Source organism: Myxine glutinosa, chromosome 6, assembly GCF_964187855.1.
Source record: "Myxine glutinosa chromosome 6, kmMyxGlut1.1, whole genome shotgun sequence".
Taxonomy (NCBI): domain Eukaryota; kingdom Metazoa; phylum Chordata; class Myxini; order Myxiniformes; family Myxinidae; genus Myxine; species Myxine glutinosa.
Genome location: NC_136266.1, coordinates 132,694,277 through 132,719,678, shown reverse-complemented (window position 1 = coordinate 132,719,678; position 25,402 = coordinate 132,694,277). Strand labels below are relative to the sequence as shown.

Below are 25,402 nucleotides of genomic sequence, written 5' to 3'. Positions count from 1 at the left end.
ATGAACCTGTCGCACCATACGCAGCCACTTACCTGAGGTGATGATGATGACTCCACACCTGTGTTCCTTTGTTCTGTGTTGCAGGAAGGGAGAATTGCTGTGTGGATTTGTGAGACGCATCACGACGTGGATGAGACATTGGGGTGATTCCATCTCTCCCTCCCTAGGAGGGACTGATGATGAATTGGTGATGGCAAATTTTGATGTTGAGTTGGAGATGGCAAATTTTGATGAGAGTTGGAAATGGCAAATTTGATTGGTTAGGAGGGAGAGAAGACGAATTTGGTTTATGGGAGGAACGGGGAAGACAGTAGGGACGTTTGTTGACGTGTAAAGTAGATGTTTATGGGTAGTGTTGTGTTTTGTGGATACAGTAAGGGGTAAGGGAGGGGCAATGTAGGTTACCTGGTGGGGGGGGGGGGGGCGTACGGTAGGAACGTACCTGTCTCACCTGGTTCCCATGTGCCCCCAGTGTGCATTACCTTATATTGCATGCACTTCTGCGCCCTTACCACCTTACTCACTTGTTTTCTTTTGTCTCCCACCTCCGAGGATCTGGCTTTGGGGCGGAGAGAGAGGAGAGAGAGGTGCTGGCTCCGCAGTTGTGGGCCTGTACTTTCGCTGCTTGCTGCCTGGATTGATACACCATATGGACCGCAATTTTTGTGGCCGCCCACAATGGACCGCAGTTCTTTTGCGGGCAAGCACCACCCGTTGATGGACCTCTGGGTCAACGTGGCACCTATGCCATACAGGTGAACCACTTATAGTTGGCCCCCCTGAAAGCCACAATTCAGAAATGGACGCGGTTGGCGCCTTTCTTTATTTTTAAAGAAGCAAGAAGGCCAAGTTGGCTCCAAGGCAAGACCAGCGGCAGAACATCGGCCGGCTGCGACACCACCGGTGACTATGAACACTTTATTGGTGCACCGGATGGTGCTGACTGTGTGTATGGGGTGGTGCTTTTGGTGCTTGGATGGGGTGCTCTGCACATTATTAAAGGCCGTAAGGCCACAGGGCACTCGTGGGTTGGTGTATCGATGCTGGCATGCGTGCTCTCTCTCTATGCATAACATCTGCATGTGTTCCTCAAAGAACAGGTCCTGGATCGTAGTGTAAATATCAGTGTAGTCTTGTATAAATGATGCTCCCTACCGGCTGTATGTTTAGTTTGAGGATTCTTTCCGCGATTCGGTTATCCTGTGGGTGTGTTTCTGTGAGGAGAAGGGTGCAACGTCGCAGGGGGACATATTTACTCATTTGTGAACATCTGTAAAACTGTCGCACTCAGGGTTGAGTTAATAGTAGAGGGAACTACATCTGAGTGCCACACTAACGTAGGTAAAAATTTATCGGGTCGGGTCGCCCCAAGGTAGAGAAGGGTGCAATGTTGCGGATATGAGATTGGCCTCCATCCATATCCGCTTGTAAATATTCCCCTATTTCCTCCATACTTCCCAACTATCCCCAATCCCCCATTCCCTAGTCCCATTTCCTGTAAACAACACTCTGTAGACCCGACCTCCCCCTATTTCCCCCATTAAATGTCGCATCCAGGTCCACCGCATCTCACGTAGACAACTATAGGACATCTTGCTAGTTATTCTTAGTTCATGTCAGTTAAGGACTCGTTTCCATTAATTCTGACTCTTCGTTGCACCAGAATGTGATTGTATGGCACCGTTAGGAAGTTTAGGACCTCCCAATACCTCCCCGCAGCCCTTCCTCATGGTACAACAACAACAACAACAACAGCGGCGGCGGCTCGGGGAGTGTGCGTCCTCACTCCGGCTTGGTTGGTAGGGGGTGTTGAAAGGGCACCAAGCCTTTCCAACGAGCCGCCATCGAGCATGTGCTCGACGGGGTTACCACGTAGGGGCTCGCTGTCAGCTCCTCGTCAAGGGTGGAGCCCGGTAACCCCCCGCACCCAATAGAAGCGGCGGACCGATCCCATCTGGGGCGGGGCCAACGAGCCGAGGGCGTGTCACTCCCCGCTGAGCATGCGCAGGAAGAGGGAGGTGACGTCAGATGCGCCCTCAGCTTGGAGAGAGAAGGACGCCACCTCCGAGCGCTGCAATACCTCCCCGCATCTCTGGACCGGACCGTGTTTGATTCTGCCCCTGAGCCAAGGTGCACCTTGTGCTATCGACTGCCTGTCCTTCCCTGCCATCAATCCATGTGTAAGTCAGTCTTGTTCCGTTTGTCTGTGGTCTGTCTGGGATAGATAAGATTGTGTCTAAGTGCCTATCTCTTCTGTGCTTTACCTCTTACCTTGTAATCTACCCCTTTTCTCCACCACCAATTATATCCTCATCCGGAGGTCTTGAGAACTGTACCCCTTGTGTCGTTTCATTTATCCCAGCCGTTGTGTCCTTTCCTTCATTGATTTAGCATAGCGCGATTTGGTCAACGTCGGGTGGAATCGGGTAAGTTGGGGAAGAATCGGGTAAACTGTGCGAACACGGCGGCCATTCCGCTCGGCCCATCATAACATCTTAAGCCGTGTCCGTAACAATATGAAAGACACAAACAATTCAAGTCAATAGGAAACCCCCACACCAAGGATCCGGATTAATGGATAATAGTGTTGCGGAAATGGCCCTTAGTGGTTTATTAAATATAGAATTAGTTCAGGTCCCCTCTTAGATGTATGTTTACCATAGATCGTCTGTACTGGGATGGTAGTTTTGTGTCGGAAGGTGTAGCAGGCTGTTTTGTGTGGTGCATTGGTGGTGTACAAGAGACGGTTCCCTTTTAATTACATCTTGACAATCAAACAAGGTGCAAGTTCCATTAAGACCGGCCTCGGTTGCAATGCCATGATCGAGGCAATGGATTGACGTGAGAGAGCGCGATTGAGCGGGCAAAAACGACAAGCGCCATCAAAAACCGGAAGCGGCGCTTCGAGGGGTCGCTGAGCACGTGCGAGGGAGGAGGTGGAAAAAGAGACGCATGCGCGGATGGCGTGTGGACAGGCCTTCGCGGCGGGTTCCCGCCAGAGAGCTCTCTCCGCGCGTGGTTGAGCGGGAGAAACGGAAAATCGTGCTGATCGCGTGGCCGATAAGGAGAGCGGGTGGCCGCCATTTCGCGACGCTTGATGCGTGGCCGATAAGAGGGCGGGCCGCCATTTGGCAGACTGCAGGCCCAAGCGGGGCCTTCGAATCCGGCGACATCGGCTTGTTACGAGCTGCATTCGCCCTTTTCACATCTCCTGTCTTGTATGAATGTTGTCCAGGCCTAAGGTTTATCTCGTTAGGGTCACCCCGCGAAACCCTTAATTGTAGCTCCCTAGATAAGAGCGGGTTATTACTCATAGTTGAATTATAATGTTATCATGAACGCCTTGCTTGTTTTGTGTACCCTAATGTTCCCCCATTAAATCTGGTTGATTCGTATGGAAGTTGCCGCACTGCATTCATCTGTGTCGCATTGAAGAGCAATCCGCTCGATTTGTAATTAAAACCAAGCTGGCTACAGGTTGCGGCAGACTTCGCTCGGTCTCTGACAAACCCAACCTGTAGCGACGGGTGTCTCCCCAACTGGCAAGGCACAGGTGTAATTTGGTATCGCGATAGAGGCGCGTAACCCGAGATCTGTGTCGAACCAGCCGGCGTTGCACCCGTGGGACGGCCGTGCCGGGAGGCGCGACCCGTCACCTACAACACTGGTGTCAGGAGTGGGATGGACCTGGGGTGCATTTCGCACCCCGAACATCGATTGTGAGAGGCGCGTAAAGAAAAAAAAAAAAAAAAAACACGTCGCTCGCAAATTCCAAATTTGGGTTCATTTTTATTTTGAGTGGATTGGGTGTCAAACTTCGTAATTTATAAAGGAAGATGGAGTCGCAAAATGGCTGCGCGGCTCAGCAGCGTGACACGGGGTGGGAGAGAATCGGTATTAAGAGTGCAACGAGCCGCACATCACGAAGAAAACGCTCCCACCCACCGATCCAAACCACGTGGTCACAGCATGCGTCATGGCAAAATAAGCAGGACGACAATGCGTACATTAACGAGCTTCATGCACGATTGGAGGATGCCTGGGAGCAGGTGGAGTGTAAGGAGGATTATATTGGGGAGTTACACACGAAATTGCATGAGGCACTACAGCAGGCAAGTGAGGTTCAGGAAAATGAGGAGCAAAGGGAGTCACAACAATTGGTCGATGCACAGGAACGAATTCACTGGACGGAAATGGCCTTGGCCGGTGCATTGCGAGACAACACAGATTCCAGATGGGAACGAGCACGGATTCTCGAATTGGAAGGCATAGGGAATCAATTGGTGGAAAAAGTCCAGGTACTACAGGGAGAAAAGAGGAAAGTAGAGGGGAGTACCCATGAGTTGGAACAACTGAAGGAAAAGGTAAGATCCGGTGATCAGACAAGAGAAAGCCTAGAACAGAAGATAAAAAGAGGGGAGGAATACATGGAACAAGAGAAGAGCAAACTGAACAAGAGAATAGAGAAAGAACAAAGCAGAAACTCCCGGGATCGGGAGAACTTGAAAAAGGAAAGAGAGGAACACGATTTGGAATTGGAACAACTGAAGGGAGAATTGTCTGAGAAATCAAGCCAGTTTCGGGAATCAGAGTACAGAGGAAATGAACTGGCACGTCAAATGGAAAGTAGCAAGGAATACGGGAAGAGGATGGACAAAATGAGAGAGGAAGCATGCGAAAGAGTAGAGGAGATAAGTGAGGAAAAAGAGAGGATGGAGAGTGAAATGTTAAGGAAACACACTGGGCAGATTGAGCAGATAGAAGGTAAAGCAAGACTAAAAAATGAGATGGAGTTACAGAAACACCAAAACAAAGAAAGGGAATTACAAAACAAGCTGAGGATGTTAAGTGAGGAAAGAGAGAGGACGGAGAAGGAAACGTTAAGGAACCACACTGTGCAGATTGAACAGATGGAAGCCAAAGCCAGGTTAAAGAATGACATGGATGAAAGGGTAATGAAAGAACAACGAATGAAGCAGGAGAAGGAAATCAATCAATTGAGAGAAACGACGAGATTGGAGAATGAAGAACAAAAGAGACGATGGGATAAGAAACAAAAAGAATATGACTTTGAAATTGATCAACTAAAAAGGAACTACACTGTGCAGATCGAACAGGCAGAAGCCAAAGCAAGGTCAAAGAATGAGATGGATGAACGTGTAATGAAAGAACAACGAATGAAGCAGGAAAAGGAAATCAATCAATTGAGAGAAATGACGAGATTGGAGAATGAAGCACAAGAGGGACGGTGGCATAAGAAACAAGAGGAATATGAATCGGAAATTGACCAAGTAAAGGAGAAAGCAAGGGTGGAGTCCGCAGAGATGGAAAGACTCCGGAAAGGTAACGAACAACTAAAAAGGCTCAGAGAGGAAGAACGACTCAACTGGGAAAGAAAATGGAGCCAGGAAGTAGGGCAGCACAATAATGTGGGATGTGTGACGTCATCACAGGGAGGAATGTTAGTGGTGCAGGACTTGATTGGCATCACTCGTCGAATGAAACAACAATTGGAGCAAACCCTGGTGATGGAGACATGGAGGGAGTATACGGGGTTGTTGACTCATGAAACACATTTTGAGCAGGTCCAGCAAGTGAAGCTGACAGGCCCAGAGGAGTGTGGCGAACCAATGATGAGCGACCGGACCGATGTGACTTTGGAACGAAGCAGGTACGTGGGCATCTGCATACATGGTGCGGACGATGAGCTTAAGTTCGCAATTGGATTTGATGTTAATCAAGAGACTCCGTCCGATGGGGTGCACGTATGCGTGACACCTGAATGTGTGGATGGAATGCCTGTGGATGAATGCTGTGAGCCCATAGTCCAGTTTACAGCACCGGGGTGTGCTGTCAAGGCCGAAACGTGTGTGAGTGCGGAGCATGGAATGAGTGGTGACGTAGGAAATAGGTTCGAGGTGCAAGGGGAAATAGAAATTCCACCAGGAGCAGGCTTTAGAAAGGGGATTGTAATTTCTCCCTCAGCTTCACAGGAACTTCGAGGTAGAGCGCAGATGCGTAGCAGGCGGCGTTGGCATGCGTCACATACTCCCTGGACCCATTTTCGAACAAGAGGGGCCCAGCAACGACACCGCCAGGTGTCCCTTGGTCATCGGACCTCTCTGAGGACACGAGGGGTTCGGCTCGCTAAATGGGATTTACCTGTCTTCAGGGAATTAAAGAGAAGAGGGGGAGGCCGCTCCCCCAAGTGGGGTGTACCTGACTTCCGCGAACCCTGGAGAAAAGGAGGGGGTGGACCACGACCCCAATTGAGACGTGACCCTTATGAGCCGTGGAGGAAAGGCGGCGGGGCCATGTAAGGGGTAATGAGGGATTCCTTCCCTCACTCCCTTTCCAATGAGCCACAGAAGCAGGCCAGATTGGAAAGAAAAAAAAAAAAAAGGGAATTCTTGACTGAAAATAATATCGAGAGAGATTGCAAATTGAGAGACTGACAGAAGAGACAAGAGTGGCACAAGTGGATGTGCGTGACTATTTAAAAAAAAAAGAAAAAAAAAGTGAGAGAAATAGTGGGGATATGACAGACAGGGCGTTAAACACCCCTGCAAAAAGTGGAAGGTGTTGGATGGTGTTGTGGACTGGGTGTGTGGCACTGTGGAATGAATGACGAAGGTGTTTGGGATGAATGGCGTGATTGTGTGAATGAGGAGAGTGAGTGCGAACAATGTACCCTGTTGGTAGGAGTCTCCTAACCAAGTGAGTGTAGGTTAGGGGGACTTAGTGGATTTGACGTGGATTCTGGCTGCTGTTCCATTGTGCAGGCGGACTGCTAGGGGTAGGTGCAGCCAAGGTATGGTGGTACTGGCTGGGAGTGTGACATGGTATTGGAAGTTGGTGAGTCGGGAGGGGACACCAGACAGTAGGGTTTAGAGTGCTAAGAGAGCACAGTGCGGGGGCTAGAGAGCCACCCGGTTAGAGTGCTTGGAGAGCACAGTGTGGGGGCTAGAGAGCCACCCCTTATTTAGGAGCGCCAGAGGCGCGCTCAGGTGAACCCCGAGGTCGCTGGGTGTCCCCAACCACCTATTGGAAGCAGGCAAAGAGGCCTAGTTGTAGTCACACTCCCCAGCCAATGAGTTATGCCTGGCACCACCAAGTGAAGAAAAAGAGACAAATGAGGGCCTTGCCCAGGTTTAAAAGAATGGAACAGTGTTCCAGGTTGGAAAAAAATGGGTCATTAGGATCATTGTGGCAATGGCAGGGTTTGTGCCATTGGTTAGAGCTTCAAGTAAAAGGTTAGGTTCGATGAACTCTCCTCCGCACCATTCATGTGTGACACCTGGTACGAGTCGTGTTGATGGGAAAGTTGTGAACAAGGGCCAGGTTCGGTCGCCCTCTCCAAGTGCCAGAGAAGCCACCAGTGTGTCATGAGCACACAGATAACAATTGATTAAGAAGCACACCATCCTGTCAGCTAAAAAGTGAAAGGACTTTTTAAGAAGACCATACTAAAACAAGTCGTACCAAGATAAGTCAGGCAAGGAAGGTTAAGGGTACTCTTCATTTTGCCTGGGCTGAGGTCATCACCCCCACTTGCACCCTCAAGAATGCCTCCAGACTGCATTTGCTTACCATCGGTAGAACTGTGCCACCTGCTGTCCAAGGCAGGGCTTGTTGCCTGCTGCTGCTCGGTTGTGTGCCATGTGGGCCGAAGCATTTTTGTGGGCCATGGAGGCCAAAGTGCTTTTGCGGGCTGTTGCAGCCGAAGATTCATGCCGTCTTGTGGGCTCAGTGGGCCGAAGGACTCTTTGTGAGATTAGGCCACTGGGCCGACTGAACTCACCTGGTGAGAGGCCAATAAGGCCACGAAGTAAGGAAACCCCTCTGGGGTGAAGACACAACACTGCCGGGAGGAGGCGTGAAGGAGCAAACACGTCAAGAAGCTTTGAAACTCTGAATGTCTTGCTCCGATGTGAATATTGGTGTTGAAAGTAACATTGAATGCCCTCCTGCGCAAATGCATAATTAGAATGTTAAGTATTGTGCATAGAGTGTGGATGTGTTTGTTAGATTAGTGATCCGACACACTAGGATAGGGACATGCCAATCTTACTGATACTTTGCTTCTTGGAGTTAAGTGCTTGCAATGTTGTGGGTTAGAGTAAATGGGAGATTTGTGCTGTACGTTAGACAGGGCCATTCCCGCGGGCTGCCCCTAGTGGAGGCTCGGGAGAGCCTCGGGAGAAAGGTGGGGGTAGTATTGCGGAAATGGCCCTTAGTGGTTTATTAAATATAGAATTAGTTCAGGTCCCCTCTTAGATGTATGTTTACCATAGATCGTCTGTACTGGGATGGTAGTTTTGTGTCGGAAGGTGTAGCAGGCTGTTTTGTGTGGTGCATTGGTGGTGTACAAGAGACGGTTCCCTTTTAATTACATCTTGACAATCAAACAAGGTGCAAGTTCCATTAAGACCGGCCTCGGTTGCAATGCCATGATCGAGGCAATGGATTGACGTGAGAGAGCGCGATTGAGCGGGCAAAAACGACAAGCGCCGTCAAAAACCGGAAGCGGCGCTTCGAGGGGTCGCTGAGCACGTGCGAGGGAGGAGGTGGAAAAAGAGATGCATGCGCGGATGGCGTGTGGACAGGCCTTCGCGGCGGGTTCCCACCGGAGAGCTCTCTCCGCGCGTGGTTGAGCGGGAGAAACGGAAAATCGTGCTGATCGCGTGGCCGATAAGGAGAGCGGGTGGCCGCCATTTCGCGACGCTTGATGCGTGGCCGATAAGAGGGCGGGCCGCCATTTGGCAGACTGCAGGCCCAAGCGGGGCCTTCGAATCCGGCGACATCGGCTTGTTACGAGCTGCATTCGCCCTTTTCACATCTTCACCTCTCGTCCATCAACACCACCAAGTACCCCCCTGTCTTGTATGAATGTTGTCCAGGCCTAAGGTTTATCTCGTTAGGGTCACCCCGCGAAACCCTTAATTGTAGCTCCCTAGATAAGAGCGGGTTATTACTCATAGTTGAATTATAATGTTATCATGAACGCCTTGCTTGTTTTGTGTACCCTAATGTTCCCCCATTAAATCTGGTTGATTCGTATGGAAGTTGCCGCACTGCATTCATCTGTGTCGCATTGAAGAGCAATCCGCTCGATTTGTAATTAAAACCAAGCTGGCTACAGGTTGTGGCAGACTTCGCTCGGTCTCTGACAAACCCAACCTGTAGCGACGGGTGTCTCCCCAACTGGCAAGGCACAGGTGTAATTTGGTATCGCGATAGAGGCGCGTAACCCGAGATCTGTGTCGAACCAGCCGGCGTTGCACCCGTGGGACGGCCGTGCCGGGAGGCGCGACCCGTCACCTACAACAATATATTCCCAATCAATGAACAATAATCAACCCTCAATCAACAACATTACTAAGATGTAGACTCATCAACAATAGCTCTAAGATGGCCATCTTATATATTCCTCCCTTGAGCCCCACTCACGACTCCCCCCATGGTCAATGTCTCTCACAATGTCTCTGTACTCCTGTAGTTCGATCTCCGCACGCGGGCGGTTGAACAGACCCTTCCTGACGTGCTTCCACCATGCACGTCCCGTACCGGGAACGGCTGCTGCCGCGGACACCTCCTCGGCAGCCCACCGAGGTCGGTGCTCGTGATCGCAGCTTCGGGGCTCGCAAAGCGTGCGAGGCCCAAGGCGCCTGCCGTACGCGTCCTTGTAGACGTTGATGTAAATGGTGCCGGACGCTGGGTTCCGTGCAGGAACCCACGGCAATTTGACGCGTAACCGGTAATTACCCCGCGCCGGTAACTCCTCTCGCCAGACGGGCTTTTCAAACTCAGCGTTCCCAACGCTGATCAATATCGACACCGCTCGCGTCGGAGCTGGGCAAGGAAGAAGATGGCCGCTTCTCTCCCGACCTTGTCTTCCTCCTTCTTCTCTCTTCCGGTTTCACAATCCCGTTTCCGGTCTCGTTGGTACCAGGAGCGCTTCTGACCATTTAACCACAACAACCTTTAATAGAATAAACATTAATAAGAAATGACCTGAATAGTAATTCACATAAATCCGGAATCCGTAACACTCCCCCCCCTTCAAGAAAGAAAGTTTGAACACCGCGAAAACTTTCTTTGCAGGCCAACTTTGATAAATAAACAAGATACCTCACACCCCAAATCATCAGTTCCCCCGGGCACAATTATCCCATCTCAAAAATAAAGCAACAACATTTCACAAAACCCCCAGAAATTCCAAAGGTAATTCACTCTGGACCAAGTGTCAACAACTTCTAGTTTCTCTTGAATGCCGGTTAAGGGGTGGTGACCAAAACCTCAAAGTTAAACAACTCGATAGCACTTTTTCGGGAGGCCAAGCTGAGTATACACTACATGGACGCCTTAAGGAATGTGGAGTTCACGGTTAGTCCGGGGAGGAAAGTTCATTACATGGACGCCTTTAAGAACGTGGAGTTCACGGTTAGTCCGTGCAGGAAAGTTCACTACCTGGACGCCTTTAAGAACGTGGCGTTCACGGTTAGTCCATGTAGGAACCCAGGCTCGGCGGCTCCGCCGTATATAGTGCTTCAACTTCTCCGGACTCCTAACAGTTACGGTGGGACCACTTGTCCCAGTAGTCACCTGACTGGCGGTCTCCGTCTCGGCCAGTGCTCTGACAATCATTCTTTTGGGAGATGCCGTAACTCTGGGAGCCTACATAGTAATATCGGCTACTGCCAACACCCAAACTACCGCCAAGTTGTCCTCTTCTGTAGACCACTCGACGCCTACGAAATGCCTTCCCTACTGTTATGGTCCGACCCTCCAAATCCTTACCATTCCAATTCTTCTCTGCCTCTCTGGCTTCTTTTGTGCTTGCAAACGTGACAAAGCCGAACCCTCTTGACCGTTGCGTTTCCCTGTCTTTTACCAACCGCACTTCCACCAGCGGCCCATATCTGTTGAAGACAGATGTCAGAACTGCTTCCTTTGTTTTGAAGTTCAGTCCCCCTACAAATAACTTGGTACTTTTGTCGCCATCCCGAGCTGGTGTGGTGTTATTTTCCCTGCTGGGCTCTTTACCAACCCCCGGGTTACCATAAACTTGACCCCCGGCCAAATCATTCCCGATAACCACAGATGCTCCCTCTACAGGAAGCGTGGCTTGTAAACCGACGGTGACCGGTCCTGACACCAAATCGGATTCCAAATGGATGACATGAAGTGGGGCACTAACACAGCCACCGATCCCTTGCAACCGAACACTATCACCAGTTGCTGTACTCTTTGACAATGGCAAAATGCCTTCAAGCATTAAGGATTGATGGGCTCCTGTGTCCCTCAATACCCTAACAGGTCTTGGATTAGTCAAGTCTCCCTCTAGTGAGACAACCCCCTCATAAATAAATGGTTGGTAACTCTTCTGTGGGCGATTTCTTACGTTTGCCATTGCATTCGGAGTTGTACTAGTCGGACTCCGCTCTGGGTTGTCCCTTTTCATGAGGTAACAACTGGACATCAAGTGTCCAGGTTTTTTGCAAAAGGCGCAAGGTGGCCCGGAGGAAAAACTCGTGGTCTGCCTCGGGCCCCCCGGGAAATAAGTTTGTCTTGGGGCCGTAGCCCCCTGATTTCGAACAGTTGGGGTATCAGAGTTGTCCCCATAATCCTCTCGAGGCCGCCGCCATGTATTGTCGTTCTCCGCACCGGGTGTTCCATAACTCCCCTGCTGAAGTCTAGGCGAGGAGTTAGGTTTGTGGACCCCTATCCGGTGTGTTAAGGCATAATCATCTGCCATGGTGGCTGCGTCCCACAACTTTGGTACTTTCTTTTCCTGCAGGTACACTTTGATGTCCTCGTGGACACACTGTTGAAATTCCTCCACCAGGATCAAGTCACGCAATGCTTCGAAGTCTTTCCCGACTCCTTTTGACTCACACCACCGATCAAACATGTTTTCTTTCACTCTGGCAAACTCCACATGGGTCTCACTCTCCCTCTTCCTGGCATTCCTGAATTTTTGCCGGTAAGCTTCAGGAACCAACTCATAGGCTTTCAGAATGTGCTTCTTCAATACCTCATAATCTGCACATTGGTCCATTGGTAGCGCCGAATAAATATCTTGAGCTTTACCCACCAGCACACTTTACACTAGTATGGTCCAGGCCTCCTCCGGCCAGTTTAACTGTCGAGCCACTTTCTCAAAGTGTGGAAAAAATTTAGCGACTTCCTTTTCACTGAAGGGTGGAACCAGCCTCACATGTCTGCCCACATCCCAGGTGTTCTGGTTAGGTGTCGGCCCAGTCAGCAAGGGTGGTACCTCTCCCCGTTCTCTCATTAACTCCAGCTCCTTGAATTTAATTTCTTGCTGAAGCACCATGTCACGTTCCTTTAATTCCCTTTCGGCTTTTCTCTCCTCTGCTTCGAGTTCCCTTGCAGTTCTCCTCTCCTCTGCTTTTCTCCCTTCTAACCTTTCCTGGAGTTCTCGTTCCACTCTCCTTTCCTCTGCTTGATTCTCTTCTCTCCTCTCTTCTGCTTTCCTTTCCTCTGTTTTCATCCTTTCTAACCTTTCCTGGAGTTCTCGTTCCACTCTCCTTTCTTCTTCTGCTCTTTCCTTTTCTGCTTTCCTTTCTTCTTCTTTGATACGTTCCTGGCTCAGTAATTGCAACTCCAGTTTCCGGAGCTCCACGTCTTCTGGTTCTTCGGGTAGCCACTCCCAGGCTAACTCGTCCCATGTTCCTAATCCCACCATAGATTGTATCACCGCGGTCTGCAACTCTGCCTTCCTCAAATTAGTTCGGACCTCCAAGTTAAAATGTTTGGCCAATTTCAAGAGGTCCGATTTTAGTAACGCTCGGAACTGTGCCTCACTCGGGGTTACCGCAAAGTTCTGTGCCACAAACGCCATGGTGACTATCGTTAACACCTCTTAGCCTTTACCCAAGACTTTACCACAATTTCCCAAAAATTTACCAATTAATAATTAATTAATTAATTTTAATTAATAAAAATATTATTTTATTATTTTATACAATTTTAGATCCTGGACGAGCCCCCAATTCGGTTACGTGGTCCTCCCGGTAACTACCTGGTCTCGGTGACCCCCGGACCGTGGGAGGAACCCCGCCAGAAAGATATATGATTTATACGCTTTCGCAACACAATCAATATGAAAGACACAAACAATTCAAGTCAATAGGAAACCCCCACACCAAGGATCCGGATTAATGGATAATATATTCCCAATCAATCAACAATAATCAACCCTCAATCAACAACATTACTAAGATGTAGACTCATCATTCATCAACAATAGCTCGAAGATGGCCATCTTATATATTCCTCCCTTGAGCCCCACTCACGACTCCCTCCATGGTCAATGTCTCTCACAATGTCTCTGTACTCCTGTAGTTCGATCTCCGTACGCGGGCGGTTGAACGGACCCTTCCTGACGTGCTTCCACCGTGCATGTCCCGTACCGGGAACGGCTGCTGCCGCGGACACCTCCTCGGCAGCCCACCGAGGTCGGTGCTGGTGATCGCGGCTTCGGGGCTCGCAAAGCGCACGAGGCCCAAGGCGCCTGCCGTACGCGTCCTTGTAGACGTTGAGGTAAACGGTGCCGGACGCTGGGTTCCGTGCAGGAACCCACGGCAATTTGACGCGTAACCGGTAATTACCCCGCGCCGGTAACTCCTCTCGCCAGACGGGCTTTTCAAACTCAGCGTTCCCAACGCTGATCAATATCGACACCGCTCGCGTCGGAGCTGGGTGAGGAAGAGGATGGCCGCTTCTCTCCCGACCTTGTCTTCCTCCTTCTTCTCTCTTCCGGTTTCACGATCCCGTTTCCGGTCTCGTTGGTACCAGGAGCGCTTCTGACCATTTAACCACAACAACCTTTAATAGAATAAACATTAATAAGAAATGACCTGAATAGTAATTCACATAAATCCGGAATCCGTAACAATAGTTACGTTTGTCGGGGTAGATGAAATACCTTCGTCGAGATAGAATTGTGCGGGTTTAGAATGCTCCGTATGCCGCGAAGAACCCATCTCAATGTACATAAGTATGCCGTCTGCCCGAGTAAGATCGTATACGTGTCTCCATAAGAGGGATAGAGCTATGCTAATTAGGTACGGCTTAAGGATCTAATTCCCCAGTGTGTAATTTACCCTGTGATCTTCCATCCATCTTTATTACAATTAAAAAGCCGGCAAACAACAACTATAACAAATCGACTCATTCGCTCACAGCGCCGCCAGGTCCGACAAACCTGGCACATTTGCCCGTCGTCACGTAAATCCCACCTCACGACCGCCGACGTCATCCGAACATTCCTGAACACAGATTGGACTCTGCCCCCGACGGCTCATAACAAAGAGGGGTCCTGCCTGCTTGCCTCACGTCGGTGGCTGGCTACGGGTGTGACTCCACGCCATTTTGAGCGTTTCCCGTGCGGTGGTTCAAGGCGACGACCAGCAAGCCTTACCAGTCATTTGTGGACGCAAAGCTGAGTGCCGGCTGATTACCAAAACATTATTTATTTTCTTTCGTTATCTTTTCCCCTTGTTTGTATGCGAGTCTGAGTGGAGACGCCTCAATTAGGAATTCTAGTTTTTACCTCACCTTTCGTTGTTATTTGCATTTATTTTCATTCAATAATTATTTGTCGAATCTTACTTTTCTTGTATTGCAGATTTTGTTGTCCCGTCTTTGTGTTTGTGGGTTCGGATTGACCCTGTGTGTTCCCGATTAGATAAGGCTCAGGTGTGGGGGAGAATGGGGAGCTGGAAAGGATGCATGGTGTGGACAAGATGGATACAGAAGGAAACTGAGGAGGAAAAACTGGAAATGTAGAAGGAGTAGGGATTGGAGTGGGGTGAGGAGAGGGGCGGGTGGGGGAGTTTTGTAGCAGCATCATTTTGCCTTTAGTATGTAATATGTAAATATGTTGCATCTGGAGTTTCCTGATATGGTTGCAACCGGAAGTGACGCGCGGGCGTTGCTTGGGTGGAGAAAGAAGGATTGACATTGATCCCGAATGTCTTGGGTGTCTTTTCCTTGTATGCTAAAGACATCTTCACCATTAAATGATAGGGCCAAAGACGATATATAGCATGCTATTTCAAAAGGTTGTGGATGGATTATTACAAAATCTGGTGGATGAGTTGGGTAGTTGACAAGAACAAGCCTCTTAGATTTTGATTCAGATCCGGATGCAGATCCGGCCTATCTAGTATCAGTCAGATACAAAACGTAAACTGTTCAGCCTCTAGGTGGTATGCGCTCTACCATAAGACATTGTTGTTGTTTATTTGATTGTTTAATTATCTGTTTATATATGCTTCAAAAACTACTGAACCAAATTCAACCAAATTTTGCATGTTGCCTAAGGGTACCCCGTTTATGGTTTCTGGCTACGTATCATATTTGGGGGAGGGGATTCAAGAAAGGAGGGAAGACTCCATTTCTTTCTATGTGAAGGTGCATCGTATAGTGCCACCCGGTATTACGAATTGTCTTCTTATTCAAAGAAAGTTTAAACAACCAAAGAATATGTATTACGATGATGCTGAAATGAAAAACCGATAAAGGAAGTTTAAACAACATAACAATGTGCTGATGATGAAATCTGAGTGAGAATATTTCGAAATTTTCAAAATGTTTCATTTCACTCATTTTAAGCAGAGGTTCAAACCAAAACGAAGAACACTGAGCTTTGCCATGAAGAGGAAGTACTTTTTTTTCTAGTGCCATATACAGTATAGGCCGCAAAGGGTGGCCGATGAAGATGGGTGGCAGGATGGCCTAGAAGTACGCACACGACACACTCACCTCTGATCTGTCTTGCCTGGGTTTGAATCTCGGCCCAGGTATAAAATGTCATCTCACGCTTTCACAGGCAGGGTGTGTGCCGCCATTAAACTGGGCATCTCGTCTGCTGACATTGGATGGTGGACGTTAAAGATCCCACGGTGTCCTTGGCGAAGAGTCGGCGAGCCATCGCCGGCACCCTGGCCAAACTACAAATTCCTGTCCTTACCTTAGTCGAACGTCATGCCTGGTCAGCCAGTTCGTGAAAGTCTCAGCTTCCCTCGGCCAATCCAGCAAGAACGTGGGAATAATTGTGGCCGTTAAAGAAGAAGTTGCTGATGAAGGTGATGTTAACTGATTCATCACAAGCAGATGGAAGATGCACCCGGGCACATTTTGGAGCGAATAGAGCAGAATGTTTGTGATCCGTCAGCAATAAAAAACCCCCAAGGTCCAAGCATACAATTTTGTCATGAGTACCTGCTGTACTTATATACAAACTTTTTATTAACTCTTTGCAGGTGGCACCTGCAATACCAACAAATGTATGGAATTAACAACCATATCAAATTTCACCAAAACCATGGTCGTTTAATCTACGTTACATGCAACATACAACATACATACAACATACAACAACATACATACAACATACAACATACAACAACAACAACACGGTATAACATGTAATCCAAAAATGAAACAACAAGTCAACAATTAATGCATCGTTGAGGTTGATAACGCCCTTTGCGCCCTTCGACCTTTCACACAACACTCACTGTACCTGTACGCTATTTTAAAATCATCCTTTGCCCCTCCCACTCATCTTAGCTCCGCCCTATATTTCGTATTCTTCCTCTTCATTATTGGAGCCGTCATGGCGCTGCGCGCTGCAAGTTCCCGTGCGGACTCGTGCGGTTCTCCGGAACTCGTGGACCCGGAGCGATGTGTCCGCGGCGGACGTTCGGGCCCTGTCCTGGCCCTGCTCATCCTTTCCCTGGCATGCGTCGCCGCGGTGTCCATTCGACTGTTCTCCGTTGTGCGATTTGAAAACATCGTTCACGAGTTCGACCCGTGGTAAGTCACCTTTACTGCCTTCCACATTGTTTCTTTAGAAAATTCACTCTTTTATCATAGTTTGTTCTCTTCCTCTCGATATTTATCTTGTCCTTCGCAGTTTACTTTAACACGAAGAGTTAAATCGGTGAGACAGCTGATTGTACGATATGGCCGACGCAGGTGTGCCCTGTGGTTGCTTCTGTGGTTTTCTTTCTGTGCTTGTTTCCCATTATTAAATACTGTCTCTCATCTTTTTCAATTCTGCGTCAGTCACGCCCATTATCGTTTAGCCACGCCCATAATCCTTCAGCAACGCCCTTCCTTCAGTCACATCCATCATCCTTCAGTCACAACCATCATCATTCAGTCACATCCATCATTGTCACATCCATCATTCAGTCACATCCATCATTCAGACACATCCATCATTCAGTCACATCCATCATTCAGTCACATTCATCATTCAGTCACATTCATCATTCAGTCACACCCATCATCATTCAGTCACACCCGTCATCATTCAGTCACACCCGTCATCATTCAGTCACACCCGTCATCATTCAGTCACACCCGTCATCATTCAGTCACACCCGTCATCATTCAGTCACACCCGTCATCATTCAGTCACACCCGTCATCATTCAGTCACACCCGTCATCATTCAGTCACACCCGTCATCATTCAGTCACACCCGTCATCATTCAGTCACACCCGTCATCATTCAGTCACACCCGTCATCATTCAGTCACACCCGTCATCATTCAGTCACACCCGTCATCATTCAGTCACACCCGTCATCATTCAGTCACACCCGTCATCATTCAGTCACACCCGTCATCATTCAGTCACACCCGTCATCATTCAGTCACACCCGTCATCATTCAGTCACACCCGTCATCATTCAGTCACACCCGTCATCATTCAGTCACACCCGTCATCATTCAGTCACACCCGTCATCATTCAGTCACACCCGTCATCATTCAGTCACACCCGTCATCATTCAGTCACACCCGTCATCATTCAGTCACACCCGTCATCATTCAGTCACACCCGTCATCATTCAGTCACACCCGTCATCATTCAGTCACACCCGTCATCATTCAGTCACACCCGTCATCATTCAGTCACACCCGTCATCATTCAGTCACACCCGTCATCATTCAGTCACACCCGTCATCATTCAGTCACACCCGTCATCAGTCAGTCACACCCGTCATCAGTCAGTCACACCCGTCATCAGTCAGTCACACCCGTCATCAGTCAGTCACACCCGTCATCAGTCAGTCACACCCGTCATCAGTCAGTCACACCCGTCATCAGTCAGTCACACCCGTCATCATTCAGTCACACCCGTCATCATTCAGTCACACCCGTCATCATTCAGTCACACCCGTCATCATTCAGTCACACCCGTCATCATTCAGTCACACCCGTCATCATTCAGTCACACCCGTCATCATTCAGTCACACCCGTCATCATTCAGTCACACCCGTCATCATTCAGTCACACCCGTCATCATTCAGTCACACCCGTCATCATTCAGTCACACCCGTCATCATTCAGTCACACCCGTCATCATTCAGTCACACCCGTCATCATTCAGTCACACCCGTCATCATTCAGTCACACCCGTCATCATTCAGTCACACCCGTCATCATTCAGTCACACCCGTCATCATTCAGTCACACCCGTCATCATTCAGTCACACCCGTCATCATTCAGTCACACCCGTCATCATTCAGTCACACCCGTCATCATTCAGTCACACCCGTCATCATTCAGTCACACCCGTCATCATTCAGTCACACCCGTCATCATTCAGTCACACCCGTCATCATTCAGTCACACCCGTCATCATTCAGTCACACCCGTCCTCATTCAGTCACCCCTATCATCATTCAGTCACCCCTATCATCATTCAGTCACACCCATCATCATTCAGTCACACCCATCATCATTCAGTCACACCCATCATCATTCAGTCACACCCATCATCATTCAGTCACACCCATCATCCTTCAGTCACACCCATCATCCTTCAGTCACACACATCATCCTTCAGTCACACCCATAATCCTTCAGTCACACCCATAATCCTTCAGTCACACCCATAATCCTTCAGTCACACCCATAATCCTTCAGTCACACCCATAATCCTTCAGTCACACCCATAATCCTTCAGTCACACCCATAATCCTTCAGTCACACCCATAATCCTTCAGTCACACCCATAATACTTCAATCACTCCCATAATCCTCAGGTCACACCCATAATCCTTCAGTCACACCCATAATCCTTCAGTCACACCCATAATCCTTCAGTCACACCCATAATCCTTCAGTCACACCCATAATCCTTCAGTCACACCCATAATCCTTCAGTCACACCCATAATCCTTCAGTCACACCCATAATCTTTCAGTCACACCCATAATCTTTCAGTCACACCCATAATCCTTCAGTCACACCCATACCATAATCCTTCAGTCACACCCATAATCCTTCAGTCACACCCATAATCCTTCAGTCACACCCATAATCCTTCAGTCACACCCATAATCCTTCAGTCACACCCATAATCCTTCAGTCACACCCATAATCCTTCAGTCACACCCATAATCCTTCAGTCACACCCATAATCCTTCAGTCACACCCATAATCCTTCAGTCACACCCATAATCCTTCAGTCACACCCATAATCCTTCAGTCACACCCATAATCCTTCAGTCACACCCATAATCCTTCAGTCACACCCATAATCCTTCAGTCACACCCATAATCCTTCAGTCACACCCATAATCCTTCAGTCACACCCATAATCCTTCAGTCACACCCATAATCCTTCAGTCGTCTTTCACAAAATATCAATGCCATGTCTTTTGCAACATCTTGTACCACTTCTACTGCATCATCTTTTCCTCCACCGACTTTAACTCGACTGATATCTGCTAGTCGGTGATCTATTTTTTTAAACCTCTTCCGCCCCTCACACTCCCCACCCCTCCAACCTTGTTCAAATAAATAAACTGATACTGTAGCGGCTACCGCTGGGTTTTCACAATCGCCTTGCACCTATCAAGGACGCGGAGCGATCACCATGCCGGGCTCGTCCAGGACGCCCGGGCAGGCCCGCGCTCAACTTGCCAGGACGCTCGGCCACGCCCCCTCTCGCCTTTCCTGGGCAAACGCTCCGGGATAATGTGTGTATATATATTGCTGCCCGATAAACGGGCTTTTCAGAGTACCTGAGTGTTTTGTTTGAATAAAGCAACTCGGACGAATTCCAGCTTTTTGTCGCGTCCATTCTTCCGATCGACGTGGGAGCCCGAGCTCCTTCATTGGTGACCTACCGACATGGACACGGCAGTAGCCCTTAAACTGCCTACCTTCTGGGAGGCTCACGCGGCGGTTTGGTTCGCACAGGCGGACTCCCTGTTCGCCCTGCGAGGCATCACGGCCGACGACACCCGCTTCCACCATGTGGTAGCTGCGCTCGGTTCAGCCACCGCGGCCCGCGCCCTGAGCCTCCTCGAGAGCCCGCCAGCCGCTGACAAATACGGCGCGATTAAAAAGCTTCTCCTCGACGCTTTCGCCCTCCCATCGGCGGAACGCACACGGCGCCTGCTCGACCTGCCCGAGCTCGGCGACACGCGCCCTTCCGAGCGAATGGACTACATGCTTTCGCTGCTCGGCGAGCACTCTCCGGCATTCCTGTTCCGGGAGCTGTTCCTCCGTCAGCTGCCTAGCCCGGTACGCCTCGCCCTGGCAAGCACGACGATCACGGATCCCCGTGCCCTTGCCAGGGAAGCCGACAAGATCTCCGCCGCAGGCCAGCGCATCGCAGCAGCGACCTTGGGCCCACCGCCGTCCGACGCAACACCCATGGCACCCGAGCACCCGGCACGGTCGACGACCGAACTGCCGATGCAATTGGCGGCCGCTACACCGAGCCGACGACAGGGGCCTCCACCTGACCAAGCGTGGTGTTACTATCATGCCAGGTTCGGACAGAAGGCCCGGACATGCCGACCCCCGTGCACCTTCGGCAGGCCGGGAAACGGCCGGGCCGGCGTTCATTACCAGCCATGAGCGCCGGCCACACGGGCAACTTACTGTTCATCACGGATAAAGCGTCCGGACGGCGCTTCCTGTGCGACACCGGCGCCCAACTGAGCATCATACCCGCCTCTGACCAGGACAGGCAGTCCGCGGTTTGCGGCCCCTCCTTGGTTGCGGCCAACGGATCGGCCATCCGCACCTTCGGCCCACGCAACGTCACCCTCTGCTTCGGCGGCCAACGCTTTGCTTGGACGTTTGTAACCGCAAACGTGCCCATGGCTCTGCCAGGCGCCGACTTACTCTGCGCACACGGACTGCTGGTGGACATCCAACGGCATCGTTTAATCAACGCCGAAACCTTCAGCTCCCTGGTATGCACATTGAGCAGCTCCGCGCCGACCGAGCTGGCATGCGCCCTCCCGGCGGCGAACGAGTTTGCTCGCCTGCTCATGGAGTTCCCGGCCCTCACGCGGCCGACGTTTTCGGCCGTCGCAGTACGGCATGGGATCGAGCACCACATACCAACCACGGGCCCGCCGGTCTACGCCAGAGCCCGCCGCCTCGACCCAGCCAAGCTCGCCGTGGCCAAAGCCGAGTTCGACGCTTTAGAACACCTCGGCATCGTGCGGCGCTCCGATAGCGCGTGGGCTTCGCCACTACACATCGTCCCAAAGCCAGGGGGCGGATGGCGCCCATGTGGCGACTACCGCCGCCTTAACGACGCTACCACCCCCGACAGGTATCCGATCCCGCACATCCAAGACTTCTCCGCCCGTCTGGCGGGACGGGTCATTTTTTCGAAAATTGATCTCATACGCGGATATCACCAGGTACCTGTCAGGGCGGCCAACGTCCCTAAAACGGCAGTTCGGCTTATTCGAATTCTTACGGATGCTGTTTGGTCTCAAGAACGTGGCTCAGGCGTTCCAGCGCTTGATGGACGGCGTGCTGCGTGACCTGCCGTTCCTTTTCGTTTACCTGGACGACATCCTCGTCGCCAGCACGTCCCGGGCCGAGCACCTCCTCCACCTCCAAACACTGTTCGGGCGCCTCAGCGAGCACGGCCTCATCGTCAACCCGGCCAAATGCCACTTCGGCACGACGGCCGTTGATTGTTTGGGCCACCACATCACCAAGAACGGGGCCGTGCCGCTGCCAACCAAGGTCGAGGCCATCACCACGTTCCCGCGTCCCCGCACCATAAAGGCCCTGCAGGAATTCCTGGGAATGGTGAATTTTTATCACCGCTTCGTGCCCCGCGCTGCTCAACTCATGCGGCCCCTCTACGAAGCCCTCCGGGGCAAGCCGGCCAAGCACGACATCGCCCGGTCCGCAGCAATGGACGCGGCCTTCCAAAGCTCAAAGCGGGCCCTCGCCGACGCAACACTGCTCGCTTACCCGGTGCTCAACGCTCCCATCGCCCTCACCACGAATGCCTCCGACTACGCGGTGGGCGCCGGACATGAGCAATGCGTGAACGGGGTTTGGCAGCCACTCGCTTTTTCAGCCGGCAGCTCCGGCCGAACGAGCTCAAATACAGCACGTTTGACCGTGAGCTCCTCGGTCTACACCTGGCCGTCCGCCATTTCCGCCACCTCCTGGAGGGCCGACCTTTCACGGCGTTCGTCGACCACAAGCCGTTGGTTTACGCAATGGCCAAGGTCACGGAGCCGTGGTCGGCCCGCCAACAGCGCCACCTCTCCGCCGTGTCGGAGTTTACCACGGACATCCGGCACGTCGCCGGCAAAAACAACGCCGTGGCCGACTGTCTTTCCCGGGCCAGCGCGAACGCGGTCCACCTGGGCGTGGACTTCGCGCTTATGGCGGCGGACCAAACCACCGACACCACGGTGCAAGCCCTCCGGGCGGCGGACACGGGCCTCCGCCTGGCCGACATCCCCTTCGCGGACACTGTCCTGCTCTGCGACGTCTCCCAAGGCCAGCCTCGCCCCATCGTGCCCGTCACCTGGCAACGCCGCATCTTCGCCTCCCTCCACGGCCTTTCCCACCCGGGCAGGAAAGCTTCCCAGAAGCTGGTGTCGGCGCGATTCGTCTGGCACGGCCTTCGTCGGGACGTCCGCGATTGGACCAGTACCTGCACAGCCTGCCAACGGGCCAAGGTCCACCGACACACCCAGGCCCCGCTGGCACCTTTCACCGTGCCCGAACGACGTTTCGACCACGTCAACGTGGATCTGGTGGGCCCCCTCCCCCCGTCACGGGGGTTCACACACCTGCTCACCATGGTGGACAGGACCACCAGGTGGCCGGAGGCCGTTCCCCTCGTCTCCACCACCACCGCCGACATGGCGCAGGCTTTCATCGCCACCTGGGTCGCCCGCTTCGGCGCACCGGCGGACATCTCGTCAGACCGCGGACCACAGTTCACCTCCGAGCTGTGGGGCGCGGTCGCCCGCAACCTGGGGGTCAAGCTCCACCGTACTACGGCCTACCACCCCCAAGCAAACGGGTTGTGCGAGCGATTCCACCGCTCCATGAAGGCCGCGCTCATGGCCGGCCTTCAAGACGGCGGTTGGGCCGACCGGCTGCCGTGGGTCCTTTTGGGCCTCCGCACGGCCCCCAAGGAGGACCTCCAGGCATCCACCGCCGAACTTGTCTACGGCCAGGCGCTACGCGTCCCGGGCGATTTCGTGGCCGACGCTACCAGTCCCTGGTCCGCAGCTCACCAGCGCTCGGACCTCCAGGAGGCCGCCCGACGGTTTGCCCCCGTGCCAACATCCCACCACGGTGACCCCCAGTCCTACGTCCCCTCAGCACTTCGAACAGCGGAGTATGTTTTTGTGCGTCACGACGCACATCGGGGGCCACTCCGGCCGCCGTACGACGGGCCCTTCCGGGTCCTGCGACGGGACGACAAGTCGTTCGTCATCGACATCGGCGGCAGGTCGGACCGGATTGCGGTGGACCGCCTCAAGCCGGCGCACGTGGACGTCGACCAACCACCACGGGTGGCCCTTCCGGCGCGGCGAGGCTGCCCCCCGTCCACGGTGCCCCCCACTCGACCGCCCACCACCACACCGGACCCCCCTCCACGACCCGCCAGGGGTCGCTTCGGCCGGGTCATCAGGACCTCCCTCAAATTGACCCTGCCGGTGCAAGTCGATTCTGGGGGGACGTGTGTAGCGGCTACCGCTGGGTTTTCACAATCGCCTTGCACCTACCAAGGACTCGGAGCGATCACCATGCCGGGCTCGTCCAGGACGCCCGGGCAGGCTCGCCCTCAACTTGCCAGGCCGCAGCCAGGACGCTCGGCCACGCCCCCTCTCGCCTTTCCTGGGCAAACGCTCCGGGATAATGTGTGTATATATATTGCTGCCCGATAAACGGGCTTTTCAGAGTACCTGAGTGTTTTGTTTGAATAAAGCAACTCGGACGAATTCCAGCTTTTTGTCGCGTCCATTCTTCCGATCGACGTGGGAGCCCGAGCTCCTTCAATACTTTGATTATTTTCACCTCACCTGTGAATCTTCATCCTTTGGCATATATTTTACTAGCAGGGTTGATATTATCTGTCACATCACTACAAATGTTTTGGCACTATAGAGCTAAAGGAAAGAGATAAAAGATCCAATTTTTTTGCCGAAAACACTCCCTGACACTCACTTATGAACCTCTGAAAGCTTGACGAAGATCCGTTTGGCCATCTCTGAGAAAAGTGAGGACACACCCAGATAGACAGACAAACATCTCGTGTGTGTGTGTGTGTGTGTGTGTGTGTGTGTGTGTGTGTGTGTGTGTGTGTGTGTGTGTGTGTGTGTGTGTGTGTGTGTGTGTGTGTGTGTGTGTGTGTGTGTGTGTGTGTGTGTGTGTGTGTGTGTGTGTGTGTGTGTGTGTGTGTGTGTGTGTGTTGGTTCCTGTGCTGCATTTAAAATAAATTGCAGGCTAAGTGAAAACATTCAACCAGCAGAAGAGCATGATACAGAACAAGATACATTTTAAACGTATAAATGCAACATTGAATCGGTTTGCTTCACAGTGCGTTGAGGTACGATCAGAGGCTTATCACAAAGTTGAACAAGCCATGTCAACGTTGTTAATAACAGCAGCCTATACTGAAAGTCTATGAACAAAGGTTGCATTGCAAGGTGGATTATTTAACAAAAGAAAAACCTCCATTTCGGATTGTGACCGAAAAAGAACATTTAATAATGAACTTCAGAGGTCCAAAATAAGCATAAGTTTAATATGTGGTCGACTTTGATATAATTCATGAAGAGTTAGAGTGTCTGCTCTAAGTCGAAGAGGTTGTCCTTTCAAACCCGGCCAAGTCATTACAGTAGTTATAGTAAAGATTTTTTTAAACGGTGCTTCCTTGCCTTATGCTCAATGTTTAAAAGGATAAAGCTGTTATACAGTAAGAGATATATCTATATATATATAAAACACTGTGTGTGTGTGTGTGTGTGTGTGTGTGTGTGTGTGTGTGTGTGTGTGTGTGTGTGTGTGTGTGTGTGTGTGTGTGTGTGTGTGTGTGTGTGTGTGTGATG

The 25,402-nt window shown here is 51.2% G+C and overlaps 2 protein-coding genes across 3 annotated transcripts in view; both read left to right on the top strand.

Annotated features, from left to right (window-relative positions):
- Positions 1–3,811: 3,811 nt before the first annotated feature.
- Positions 3,812–6,517, top strand: LOC144892661 (uncharacterized). Its single transcript, XM_078780551.1, has one exon. The coding sequence runs from the start codon at positions 3,837–3,839 to the stop codon at positions 6,318–6,320; it is 2,484 nt and encodes an 827-aa protein (XP_078636677.1). The 5' UTR covers positions 3,812–3,836; the 3' UTR covers positions 6,321–6,517.
- A 10,110-nt stretch (positions 6,518–16,627) lies between these two features.
- LOC137430317 (dolichyl-diphosphooligosaccharide--protein glycosyltransferase subunit STT3B) overlaps positions 16,628–25,402 on the top strand; it is a 90,980-nt gene continuing 82,205 nt past the window's right edge. Inside the window, exon 1 of one of the 2 annotated variants that reach the window (XM_068121099.2) lies at positions 16,628–16,851. In XM_068121099.2, coding sequence (XP_067977200.2) covers positions 16,652–16,851 — 200 coding nt within the window. In that variant the 5' untranslated portion in view covers positions 16,628–16,651. The remainder of the gene's footprint in view (positions 16,852–25,402) is intronic. The other variant, XM_068121100.2, reaches the window with a different exon arrangement.

Excerpts from the sequence above, each read along its gene's own strand:
- LOC144892661 (XM_078780551.1), top strand. The coding sequence starts at position 3,837 with ATGGAGTCGCAAAATGGCTGCGCGGCTCAGCAGCGTGACACGGGGTGG.